A 14,293-nucleotide genomic window follows, 5' to 3' on the forward strand; every position below is an offset into this window, starting at 1 on the left:
TACAGGGAACATTCTGAGTTTGGAAGCTTTTACATTTGCTGTGATTGTAACCTCGTGCACTTATACATCGAAGGTTGTGAGTATTGTGGTCCAGTAAGATTACAAGCTATGCTAAATATTTACTTTACTCCTTTAGGAATATGTTAAGCCAACAGATAAATATATAATTAAGACATCTCTTGTTCATGGCATTCGTTGAAAATGCATTGGTCAATTATTTAAAAAACAGCAAAATAAACATCTGCCATGCACTTAATGCAAAAGATTGTAACACAATACCCAAGGGTCAATATCAAAACATACTGCTTGAATGGACATTTTTATATACTTTATAACTGCAGCCATTAGAATATCAGGCTAAAGGTAAAGTACTATCTTGCATTTATTACCAATGTAAAAATATCAGCGAAATTAACCTTCACTCTCGATCACTGTATTTGCTAATAGTAAAATGATTAATTGACCTATTTTAATAAATAAAAGTTTGGTCTTGTCAAGGCACATCAATGTAAGAGAGTGCCCCTTGCAATGTATACATCTCTTTTACCCTAAAGAAGGGCTACAGCCTGAAACATACGAGTGCATTGTATTGGGTGTACACACTTGTGAGGTGCTGCCGGTTAATGAATGACCCATGGTGCAATATATTTTCAGCCTGTGCTTCTACTACACCACTGCCAAAACAATCTCTGATATGTTGCATAAGCCCAATAGCGTGTCAAGTGTATACTCAAATGTGGATACAGTACTATACGCTCAGCAGTTTGATTCTAAATGTAGCCACAATAGCTGTGATCTCGAAACAAAACAACGTCTCATGAACACATACACCGGATTAAAGTCAGGTCAGAGTGTCTTCACGTTAAGATGAGTGCAGAGATAACTTATTTCCCCTGGCTGTCATGAGCCGATGGTGGAAATTCCACATTCCTTTGGCAGAGGGTAGTTCATGCACATGGAAAACTAATGTTTACTTCCCACAAAGTGCCCATTATTTGACTGACCCCAAGGGGTTGCTGGGCTGACCGCGATTTGAACACCTAATTTTCTCATTTTAAATCAAATGCCTAAACCATAATACCACCCAGTTAGCTTAAATTATACTAAAAATAATTATTAATCATGAATAATTCTGAGTTGTTATTTGTGCTTGCGCACCACTGCCAATGCAGTGCCACAATTGTTTTGTTGTTTAAACGATACTAGCTTGGTGTATTAGCTTTGATCCTAACACATTCCTGCGGAGGGAGCTGGTAGGAACGTTAGATTGCTCGGTCAATGGTCAGGGTCAACGGCGGCGTGGTGTATTCCGCAAATATGGCCGACTGTGAGGGCGGGCACAAGCCGGCGTGAGTAGGTTAAACGTTCAGTTTTATAAGGGCACCACGGGGTGACCAGTCCCTCCCCACCCAGCCCCAACCCCTCCCACCCCCCACCCAGCCCCACTATCCCCACCCAGCCCCTCACCACCCTCCCCTCTCCACCTATCCCACCCCTCCCATTTTTGGATGCACGACGGACGGACGGACACAATAATCCCCTGTGGGCTGGTGGAACCAGGTGGTTCCTACCAGTATAAAGCATAGCAGAAGCTCTGATGCACGTGTGAGGTGAGCATTAACAACTGTTTGTCAAATTTGTAAGCCCCCCCCCCCCCCGCATGCACGACAGAACCAATGCTGTCAAGTTTTCACACCGATTCACACAACACGTAACACTGGTGATGGTGAGACTGGCATCCGTGGAGCATGGGCGGAAGCCAGCAAAAAGAGGCTTTTGTTATAGACGTTCAGCAGCCCACCGTTCAGACCAGGACTGAACCCTGCTCAAAGGGACTGACGAGAAAAAACATCTGCTTCTGTTCACAGCCTACTTGATGGTTTTGGGCCGAGTGTATGTATTTATTTATTATATCTGTATATTCTTTTTAATGCCATTGGAATGTGGATTTCCACACACTGGCTTAGGACTTCAAATGGAAAGGTGTTCCAGTACTTGTTCGAGAAGGGAGACCAATTTTATTTGAATTTTAAAACACTTGCCCAGGGACAAAAAAAAGGTGCGTTTCAAGACTTTTTTTTTCATGAGGATCCTGCTTATGATGTTGTTCCAATTATTTCTGAGTGCTTTTGTACAAAAAAACCCTCTAGGTTCCTGAAGAAAACCCAGACAGTGAGGAAAGAACACTGAAAATGTAAGCAATCTACCCACTTTACTTTTTTTAAAAAGAACCTACATTTAATTTATTTTAATTTCTCAAGGTCATACCAGTGTATAATTTTACCTCTTATTTGCTGATTTCTTAAATATGATATAACATCTCAAAATTAATCTCAGTTTGATATGTAAGCTTGCAAAGAAAAGCTCTTGGATATACACGCGTGGTATCAATAATACAATCTAGGGAAAACATCATCAGTCTGTATGCATTGTGCATAACAGTGGAGAAATACAAATTCCCAAGATGATGGCCTATGCTGATCATTCAATGCATAGGGGAACTGTCACTTTGAACGGTTATGTAAATTTGGAATTAATTTTTTTTAAGGACTGGACTTTTATATCTTATTATGTTTATCTTGGAATGAGAGATCTCGCACAGAATTTGGTAGCTGTGAAAATTAATTCGTGCCTTGATGCCTTCTGAATTACTTGAGGTTGTGTACCTGCTGGGTACAACCCTAGCCAAATGACGTTACAGTCAGCACATCACCAAAGCCTCCTGGTTTTGCCCTATATATTGTCCTGGGGACCGAACAGTTATGTAGAGGTATCAAACAAAATCGGAATCTTTATTTATACTGGACGAATCCGATGAAGGGGCGGGTCAGAAAGTTACAACAAATAATAGTAAACACGATATGAGTGCAAAGTATTGGAAATGTAAGCAAATAAAAAGAAATCTACGTTTATTTTACCAGGTAAAACGCACTGATCTATTAGCTTCTTGTTTCAGAGGCGACCTGGCCACAAATGATAGCTCAAAGAAGTGGCTTATCATGTGGTAATTTATATCAGCCAAATAATCTAAATGCATGTTTCAAACTGTGTTTGATTCCCGTCCACGGCTAACATCAGTAGCAAGTGATATTGGAACCTATCCTGGCATTGCCACCCCCTTCCCCGCCATGACCCGCTTCACCAGCCCACACTGACCAGCGTGGTGAGATGTGGTCAAAAAGATTCCTGTGACCAACATTAACGACACATTTATATTTGCAGCGATCGAACCTAAAAACCCTTCATTATGAATACTATTGGTCGTGAAAGAAGAGCAGTTCATAATAATAATAATGATTGTATTATACATTGGTATTCAAGAACACATCTAATGTAATCAGAGCAGCTGATCCAACTGGGTGGCTATGTGGTTGTAGTGTTGAACTGACAATGGGAAGATTATGAGTTTATATCCCGGTCAAGTTTTGACTCGTTCACGGGTATAAAATGTAATATTATTTCGTGGAAAGTCAACAGTGATTGTACTATGAATAGAAATTTACAATTTGCATCACTGGCTCGTATCCGCTGACAGACACGAGAACCACCCTCAGCTTGCTTAAGCAGGCAGTCACTCACATTGATACAAGCAGTGTATGTTGTATGTGATGTAAAAATATTCAAGTTGCTTGCTCACGCCACTACTGAAATAATGGCTTCCACTAGATGGAGCTCTAGAGTGCCCCTCTAGAAGTTGCATTGGCTTACTTTCTCAAGCTCGCCACACATCTTGGAAGAGGTGGGCATACCCACGCTTCACCCCATCACGTGCGACCTGCCCATCGACTCTGGCGTACCCATTTATAATGCCGAGTAGACAGAGGCAGGGCGCGATTTGATGGACTTGCCCAATTGTTTCAGCAAATTACCCAAATAGAAATGTCAACCCTTGGAATGCAGTGCGCTAACCATTACACCATGGCAGTTTTCCTTTGTGCATTGTACAATAGCTGAAATAACATAATTGGCTGCAATGCAGTGGGTTTTATTTATTAGAGTCAAAGATTTCATCATTTGTTATTACACGCCAAACCTGGTCTACTGGAAGGTAAGCAGCAGACGGCAGTACAGGAAACAGCCTGATGAGCTATCTGTACGAATTTGTGAGAATTATCCCCTTCATGTGTGTGGGATTCATCCAGGTACTCGGATTGTATTTTGGTAAATGATAAAAAAAAAATTGGTAAAAAATTCTCCTGCAGGAGACCCTCCTGGGGAAAAAAAAGTCTCAATTCCAGTGGAGCTTTTTTGGATGAATACACTACATCATCATGTCACTGTCTCAGGGCATGTCTAGTGATGGCAACCATTCAGAAAATGATAACAATTTATCAAATGGCGATTCATTATAAAAATTTCGCTTTGGAAATGGCACATGATATACAAATTCGAAATTAGTATTCTTTAATGTGCATTATGATGGCCAATGGGGCATTTATTTGCAAATGAGATTGAGGCTGTATTGTCAGTGAGATGATTCTGGATTTGCAAAGGCAAACATCCATCCATAAGACCAACCAACTGCCCTTTAATGCTCTGGATGGCACATGCTAGCTAAGTTCACTCACCCAACGACTTGGTTCATTATAATGCTGAAGACATGGCATTGAAACTAATGGGGCATTATAATAAATAATTCAGTAAAATAAAATCATTATCTGGCTATACTTCTTGCATATTGTTTTTAAAGCGATTATTGTGCAAAATGGTTGTTAAAAATAATTTTGACCCAAAAAACTCAATTTTCCCAAAATACTCCACAAAACCATCAAGGGTAATGTGATCATTAAACATGTCTAGACAAGCATGTCTCTGTTTAATTTTGGCAACACCTTTCAAGTAAAAAAAACAAAAATCCGTGAAACAAATTATTTCTCCAACACATTTTGCCAGGCATAGTGGGAGCACACTTGCAGCCCTGGTATTTGGTGGGTCCTGGGGCTGGAGGATCGTACAGACACCAATCTGCATGGGCAGTAAGGTGACACTCATTAGAGCAGTGGTTCTTAACCTGGAGTGCACGCACCCCCTGGGGGTGCGAGGAGATGCCCTTTCTGGGGATGCGAGACATGGCCAGATTTTTTTAAAATGTGAATTATCGAGAAACACAAATTAGGCAAGGGCACGTCAGTACAACTACTTTGTTTCATCAAACCTATGCATGTATTAACATTATACATGCGTTTCACGATTGAGAACCAAAGGAGAGGGGGTGCAAGGCTGCATTAAAGGTGAAGGACCACTGCATTAGAGGCAATTCAGAACAGTTTCTGAAAAGGGTGATCTGTAAAGTAGAGTTTAAGTGTTCGCTCATTTGCAATATCCTGCAGGCATTTTAGTTTGTTTAATAACAAGAAAAGAATATGCCAAACATTCAAAGCAGGGACCTTGTAAAAAAAAAAGTCTACAGACTAAATCAGTTTTAAGGTAAAAGATTCATCATAATCAGCCGTGATATATCCACTGCTGGATGAACACCTTCCCAAGCCATCTCTCCTTTCACAGTCCTCCAATGGACCAATTCATATCGTTCCCTTACACACGATGATTTCATTTCTACAAGGATTTTTTTTTTTATTAATCCATGAAAAGACTGGCTCCCACCACTCTCGGGTTAATTCTTCACTTCTGGCTCAGGTCTGGGAATGAAGATGCTTGTCTGAACAGATACTTAGAATGATCAGTTATGTTTATTTATTTCCCACAAAACATGTATGTTAATTTAGTAGAGTATAATTCAGCATTTTATTCTAGATTTGAAGCTTTCGTGACTGCAAGGATTCATACTCTTTGTTTTTTTCGGTAAAGTTACGTAGGTAAGATATTTTTAACAAAAATAAAATAAACACAAGTGTTGCACCCGAAACGTCGTGATTTAATTTAGTTGTTTGCATTTATTTAATTAATTTATTTTTTACCTACGTGACTTTACCCAAAAAACCAAAGAGTATAATTCAGAAGTTTATAACTGTTTCCATGATGAATGGGTTGAATCTTTTCGTTTCTTAAATTTAATGTAAAAAAATGGTATCGGTCTTTATGCTGAGACGAGCGTGGTACATGGCTCACTTCAAATTGACAAGCAAGAGTCAGAGGTGTAAATTCCACATTCATATGGAGGTGACACGTGCCTCTGTATGACACCCACTGTTGTCCTCCCAAAGAGGTGGTATTGACTTTATTGACCATGTAGGGACGATAATGGGCCAAGTCGACCTCTGGCCGACATTTGAACTCGCAACCTTCTGGGCGATCTAACCACAGCGGCCACACAGCCGGAAAATTCTCCAATTACGCCTCAATAGTCACCGGAGCAGATGGTGCTCGTGGCAGCAGTGTGACTCACCTCTCCCGCCCCCCTCTCAAAACTCACCTGGGAGCCCGTCCAGCCCAGAAGGGCAAACGCATGCTGTCTGTGAGGGCAAACAACGAGGTCCACTCTGACGGCTCTCCAGCTCCTGCGCGGGCACCGTGGCCGCTCCGAGACGGCGCCTCCTCCCGCTGATGCGTCGGTCTCGGCGGGGCACGCGGCCCCTCCTTCGCCATCTGCTGAAATCTCGCGCCGAGCCGCCGCCGCCGCCACCGCCGGATGTTCCGTGTCACGGCGCCCGCTGTCCCCTTCGCTTGCACTTTTTACCAAGTCCGAGGGAAGTTTGAAAATGGTGAAGCAGCGCTCGAATTGATCCATGCTGCTGCTGCTGTGCATTTTAGCCTTAGATTGTTGGTACGTGTTCTTCTTGTAGTCTGCAAACAGGATGTATCCCTGTAAGGTAAATTGAAGAAGCAATAAACAGCATGGTCTCTCGGGATAGGAATGTGGAATTTTCACCTCTGGCTCAAAGCACGACATGGAAGTGGTTTTGGTACTGTCACATGCTCATTTAAGTATGGAGACATTTTTGACTTTTTCCTCTTCTTTGGTGGCACACTGCCAGTGGTGAAAATTACATCTTCGTATAACAGGGACCAGTATCTAAAAAGGGCAGCCACCGTTGCAAGTCGCAGAGAAAATATTGAAAATCAGACGTTAGAAAAAACTTGTTTGGGACAGAATTCTAAGCATAATGGATTAAGTTTACGTAGGTCTCGAGCAAAACAAGTTATTTATCTCAGGAAAAAAAAAAACATTTCAGATGAGGAGTAGGAGGTTCAAAATTTCTCACTTGAAGAATTAACTACTACTGTACACATTATAAAAAGAGAGAAATCTCCTTAACCAGACGGAATAGATGCAAACATCAAAGCAGATGCACCAGCTGTTGAAACAGCAATAGCAGACACATCCACTAATTGTCTGCAGAGAAATTTAAAAATATCAATAATGCAAGCATGCCTCAACAATTATAGTATACAGAGAGAGATAGACAAAACTGATTGAACGAATATGAGACCGATGAGCCTCCTACGAATGAATTGTGCATGAATATTGTGAGGAACTGAATAATGCAGCAAGTTGAATCAAGCTGAATTTAGAAATGTGTTTTCTACCACAGAAAATACAATTTTATTTAAAATTCAACTATGCCTGCCTTTTGTGGATGATGGTAAGGCATTGGATTCGGTAGAAACTGATGCAGTTATTCAAGATCTCACATACCAGGGATTTCATTAAACATATATCAACAACTATTATAACGATGGAGTAGCTACACTGACATTAAATGTAAAAGTAAATAATATAATGAGCGAGACAAGAGGATACACTTTTACCCAGACTGTTGAAAGCAACTTCAGAAATGATTCTCTCAAAATTGGTTTGCAAATATGCAACAATAAATCATTATAGAACTTCATGAAGGTGGCTTAAACGTCGGCCTCAAGATAAAAAAATGCGTAACCTAAAAGTCCTCGACAACAAGTTTGTTAAACAAAGTATAATAATTGTAAGAGAGATATTACTGGAAATCACGGCAGAATATGTATTGATGAATAGCAGATTGGTGAATAGCAGATTGGGATGAAGTAGAGGTGGATGAGATAGGGATGGCATGCTTTTCGATAACCGATTTTATAGTGAAGAGCAACACACCAATGTACTCTGAGAATAATATTTTCAGTCATTACATATTACCCACCATGGCATACGAAAAGGAAGCAATGACACGAACAAAGGATATGGAACAATATCTTATAAGTATACATAGCAGCATGGAGAGATGCATGCCTGCAATAACACTGCAAGCGAGAAATAAGATGAATGAATCTGGGAACAAATACAAATTAGACACACATTGGCTACTAATTGGGCATGGGCAGCACACATTTTCTAGGCTATATTCATTGCCGATGAACAAGCCTCGTGAAGGAATGACCAGCTAAAGGATAGCACACGACACCGCGCACGCGGTGATGATATCAGCTGTCTTCTGGGACAAGGTTGGATCGTGATCGGGGGACCGTGCAGGTTGGCAAAGGCGTGAATAGGCCGGCTGACTGGCCATGTGGCCAGTCGGCCAAGCAGTGTCGCTGGGCAGGAATCTGATGAAGACGGCAGAGGCCGCGTGTATCATGGGCCCGGCAATCAAAAGGTTTAACTTCTGAGGGGAGGGCACCTTCTTCTTTCGTGTGCGGCCAGCGTCAGCTCATTCGTCAAAGATAAAAGTGAGGCCCTGCAATTGCTCGGGTCTCGCCACTGCTGGCAGAAGATCCTCCATTAGAGGCAGCGCTAACATATCCTCTGGAGGGCATTTGGCCTAAACTTCCAGGCAGGCCACGCGTGTTGGAAGAGGTGGCAAGTACCCACACTTTACCCCACCATACGCGACCTGCCTATCGACTCAATGTGGTCTTCCTTTTTAAACTGCCGGCATGGACAGAGGCGGTTGGGGGTGGGTTTAAGAAACGTGCCCCATTGTTTTAACCTCCACAGCAGGAGATTGAACCGGTGACCTCTGCATGGCAGTGTGTTCACCATTACGCAGCGGCAGCATCCTGGGCCCCTTCGTATATTACCGAATATTATCGCCCAGAAATGTCTGTCCGTCCCGGGCGTGACGTCACTCCACATGAGCCCCCCCCCGCGTGACGTCACTCAACATGAGGCCCACCCCCACATTAATATTCATGAGTGGGTGGATTTTTACACTAACGCATAGGAAGGTTGAGCTGAATAAAATAATTGATTACGCAAAGTCGCTTCAAATATGACGTTTCTTTCCAGAAAGTGACAGATTTACTGCAATATACACCCGTCCTTGGACGGGCAAAAAAGCTCGTTTGTATATATAGACAAAAACAAACCACGTATAGCCCTAACAGACTGTCAGGGCAAGTGCTGTTAGCGAGCACATATGAAGGCCGGCTCGGCACACGAGGGGGAGGGTGGCCAGCACCACGCCCGGCCACCTTTGTCTCCCTCGTGGCGATGTTTACACACCACACCAGGTTCTCATTTGCGGCCTAGTCGACCTATATATGTATAGACATTTACACACACATGTTAAAAAGGTGAAATTTGAGAAAGGCCGCTTCAAAAGTTGTTGCCTTTGGTCATTCTCCCGTGAAATGCATTCCGTGCAGCATAAACCTTTCCATCACATGTAAAATAATACAAGCTTTAAAGTTTGTACCAATTTTTATTATTATACTCTGTTACATTTTTGTTACAGTCTTAATAAAATTAATGTCTCAATGCAATCAATGGAGCGGAACCCCATCTCTACTGGTGGCCCTGAGGCAGCAATGGAAATTGTGCCTTCCCGTGATGGGGAGTGGGGGGGGGGAAATTATCTCTGTGGATCCTGTGATGGGGGCCGTTCCCTCCACAGGACAACCATTTTGACCTCCCACAAAGTGCAAATCATTCAATCTATTTAGGGGAATGATGGGCAAAACCGGGGATTTAAACTCAGAACTTCCCAGTTGTGCGGCAAGCACACTCAACAGAACGCCTCGGTGGCGAGATATTAACTACCTCGCCTGGTATACAGGAGGTCGTGGGTTTGATCCTGACCGTGACTCCAGCATATTTGAAATTTGCACGTCTCCCTGTGGTCGAGTGTATTTTTCTCCGAGACCTCCGGTTTTTCCCTCCACATTTAGAAACGTGCGTTTAGAGTAGTTGGCTGCTTTGCACTTGCACAAAATCCACTCTGTTGAGCTATCATTTGTGACCAGGTCACATCTGAAAAACAGCTATAAAGCTCAGTGGGCCTTACCTGGTAAATAAAAAAATAGTAATAGTCGTAATAGTAAACCACATCCAGCCAAAAAAGTACAAACATGTGTGGAACTTTAACCTGGTTTACTAATATACTTCATTCTCTTATGACCAAATTACTTGGAATGCGCCCAATCTAATCAAACATCTGAAGATAAGCAGAGGTTGAGCCTCTATTAGTATTGGATGGGCGACCACCGTGCACGAAACAGATGTACTGTACGCTGTTGTGGGTCTATGCTGCAGCAAAATCCGATCCTGAACTGTCTCTGCTGCCCGCCTTCACCAACACACGTTGACCAGCACGGAGTACTGCCTGGTACTTCATGCTGGGGGAGGCCCTATCCAGCAGTCATCCAGCTGATAAAAATGGTGGTACGTGTACTTATATAATTCACAATATAGGTTTGCGCGCGTAACACGAATGAGATTTCCTTTGGTGTCTTTTTACTAAACGACTTTATTTAGCAAAGGTGACCGTCGTTGCAACGCAACGCTATGTCCATGCAATTGCAATGATTTTCTTGTGTAAGTTTGGGAAGCAAGGCATGAATCTCCAATGTGCAGTGTGGCTCAGGAGTTGTTATAGCGCAGGCCTTTCACCACGTTTTTCGTTGCACTGTGCATTCGCGTCTTTTAATTTATTTGTGCCGTCATGTCACACCTCCACTCCCCCATCCTGCGGCCAATAATAATCTGTCTGGCTGAATTAAACAAAATGTACATTTGCGAATCGCACGCCCCCCTGCTATAAAGAGCAGGGGAGCATGCAAAATGACTTGGACTTTTTTTTATTCATGTATTAATACAACAGCAGTGTGTGCACTCACACGCGCACGCTGCCAGACAAGATAATTTAATTATCAATATTTTTTGTTGGATCAATTATTTTGAGCGATCAACACTCGATAAAGGACACGATTTAAAAATAAACATAATAAATGTTCCTTTCCAAACACCACCCACCTCGGTGGCGGATGTAAAATTATCGGCAGATAGATAAATATTAAATAAAAAGTGCTCCGTAGCATATATTTTCTAATCAACAAATTGCATGACATTATTAATATGCTTAATAGTATGCGGTGCACGCAAGGGCATGTTTGCTTTGGAGCATTGAGACTGAAATACTCCTAGGTTTGGGGGAGGCTGTAAAAGAGAATACTTTTTTAGCAGAATGTTGGCTCCCTAAAATCTCACATATTGACTGTGACTGGTTACTGCTGCTAAGAGCACAGCTCTTGCAGGTGTGACTTTACTCTCGTTTGAGCCACAACACATTGATGGAACTCAGTTAAGCATTGATTTCCCTGTGTTAGGCAAGGTGGCGTGCTCGTCAGCCTGCACTGTGAATGCCGAGTAGGTGAAACATACCTACATCGCCGTGTGTTAGACGCCCAACCTGCAGCGCTACAAGGTAGTTGCATCCCACTGGGATTTTTGCACACAGTGTTGGTGTACGGTGCTTTTTCTGAAATATTTTGCTGTCTTTTCTTGGATTTTCTGTTTGCACATAGTCACTTTAAGATGTTTTCTTGTTCATGTTTTTGTTTTTTGTTTGTTGCGGTTGCACCCGATTCAAGAGACGAATGGCTCACAGGGCTATACCTAATAAATTAACTTGAACTTGTAGTTACGGGATGGCAGTGCATCCAGTAGTTTGGCGACCTATGTGCTTAGAATTGAGTGTTCTTCCCTCATACGTGGGGGTTTCCTATCCATATACACCACTCGATTACGAATTGGCTAAAATGTCCCTTTCAAAAAATATTTTGCAAAAACCCTGAGAATCTGACGATTGTAGATACACTTGGTGAATGCATGGTGATGGGAAAGGCATTAATTATTGTGTTCTTGTTCTAGCCTCAATGCACTGACAATATATGGTGGCCGCACTTGGCAACTGAACTCCTGCTAACATTGGGGACAAGTGCATTGCACGTGACTGCAAAATCAGGAAAGGCAATCACAGGTGTGGCTATCGACATGCCTAAGACTTGCACTCTATCGCAATGCGCCTGTGACTTAAAGTATATTCCTACGTTTTCCATGTCTCCTCCCATCACCCAAAGCAATTCCATATCAAAGTAAACAGAAAAGTAAAACGGTAAGATTTATTAATTTGACTAATAAAGCCTCGCTGAGCCTCGGCTCCTTTTATGAAGAGGGATCTGACTGGGATATTTTACCAATTCCTCTGTGGGTATTTTTGCATAAGTAATGAGCCTGGATGGTGGAGCAGTGGCACAGTGGTTAGCGCACTGCACAATTCCTGGCCACAGCTAAAATTAATGGAGAGCAATACCTGAACCTGTCCTGCCCCCCCCACGCCCTTCACCAACCCACAGTGCCGATAATGGTGAAGTATGGCCAAAAAAACCCCATGACCAAACACAGTATGTTTACTCTTTGGTTCTTTCGGTAAAGTCACGTTGAAAGAAAATAAATTAAATAATAGAATACGACGTTTCGAATGCAACACAAGCAACCATCATCAGGTCGACCTAAATTTGAGAGAGAGACAAAACACAGACACGGAGACACACAGAGAGACACACAAGCGGAGAGAGACAACACAGAGACACACAGAGAGAGACACACAACATAGACACACACGAGACCCAATGCCTCTGTGTCGAGGCCTTAAATATAAACGTCTTTACCGAAAGAACCACAGAGTAATTCATGCAGTCACGAAAGCTTCAAATCACAGTATGTTTGTCAAAATTATATTCTTAGATTTGTGGGAGGCCGACAGTGGTCATCCTACGGAGAGGACTGGCTCCAAGCATGAAAATACGAAATTTTCTCTGCCGGCTCGGTGCTGTCAATGGAAATTAGTGCCGCTCTCATGCTCGTTTAAGCAGGGGAGACACTTTTGCCGTTGGCTTTTTGTATATCACCTGCACACACGAACAGGACACCCCAAGGGGGCCCCTTTTCATCCTGCGGAATGCCACGGCAAGTGCTATAAAGTGAACACCCGTGAACACCCCACATAAAACAAATGGACACTGGGGCGCAGCGCCACTTTCGCCTGCCGTTGACTCCTCGGCATTATTGATGTGCTCATGAACATATTACGTTGTGTTTAAGATACGTTTATGCCTTGGTCGTAGACATGGAGCCTGCATGCTCAATGTGGAATTTAGCCTGGCATTCATAAAATTGCGAGAGAAGTTGCGATGAATAGAGACAACCGCAAAATATTCCACCACAACTGATGCACACACCAGTTTCATTGCAGACTATCCAATGTAAAGGTGAATGGAATTGTACATGAAACAGCTTGCAAAGATTTTTTTAGTGCCTAGTGGATTATGTACCTCCTCCATAAACACAGCCCTATACGACTTATAAATGACTAAAACGTTGCCATTGCAGCGTTTGTGCAGGATGATGAATGTGGAGCGAAATACGGCAGTGTAGACACTTTTTAGGGGCATTTTATTTGTTTGACATTGTACGAGTTGCATGTAAGCATGAAAGCTGAAGATGCAGCCGCTATTTTTCAGGCTTTGCGACCCAATGAAATGGTATGATCCCTATGCACTTTTTTATCTCTTCATTGAAAGCCAGAAAAGTGGTGCTTGGGCTGAAAATCCATTTCACTCTTGCGACCAAAGAATTGCAAAGAAAAATGCACCTATATTTTACAGTTTGATTGGCAGCCGTGTGTTGTACACGGTTCCTGTCGTCATCATAGTCAAAGGGACCATTGCGACCAGCGTTATTCTGACATATTTTAATCGCTAGTTCGGAATATCAATTATATCAACGTATTTTTATGTATCAACAGAAGAACATTAAAATGAATCCCTTTTTTGCTTAAAGTCGCAACAATACCTGCAGGATGAGATCAGAACATCAGCAATCGAATTCCCTCTGTCCCATCCTCTCCCTTAAATTAAGACTAAAGGCTCATCTACTCGACAGAGTGCTTCATCGATCTTTTTCTAAATCTGTCTTAATCTCTCAATGTTTTACAATTATAAATAATTATTTACGTTACCTGCAAAGAAAAGCAAACTTACATTTGTACAATATCAGGATCGCTTTATACATTGACACTAAGTGAAATGGTATTGAATATAATATGTGCGTACATGTAGATTTGCCATGATTAAACAAATG

The 14,293-nt window shown here is 42.3% G+C and overlaps 1 protein-coding gene across 2 annotated transcripts in view; it reads right to left on the reverse strand.

Moving 5' to 3' along the window:
- The window catches only part of LOC144717683 (DNA-directed DNA/RNA polymerase mu-like), a 92,375-nt gene that overhangs the window by 23,662 nt on the left and 54,420 nt on the right, over positions 1 to 14,293 (reverse strand). For both annotated transcript variants that reach the window (XM_078593231.1, XM_078593230.1), the window contains exon 9: positions 6,374 to 6,763. In XM_078593231.1, the coding sequence (XP_078449357.1) occupies positions 6,374 to 6,763 (390 nt within the window). The remainder of the gene's footprint in view (positions 1 to 6,373; positions 6,764 to 14,293) is intronic.

The sequence above is a fragment of the Lampetra planeri genome, chromosome 4 (genome assembly GCF_965212315.1).
Source record: "Lampetra planeri chromosome 4, kcLamPlan1.2.h2, whole genome shotgun sequence".
NCBI lineage: Eukaryota > Metazoa > Chordata > Hyperoartia > Petromyzontiformes > Petromyzontidae > Lampetra > Lampetra planeri.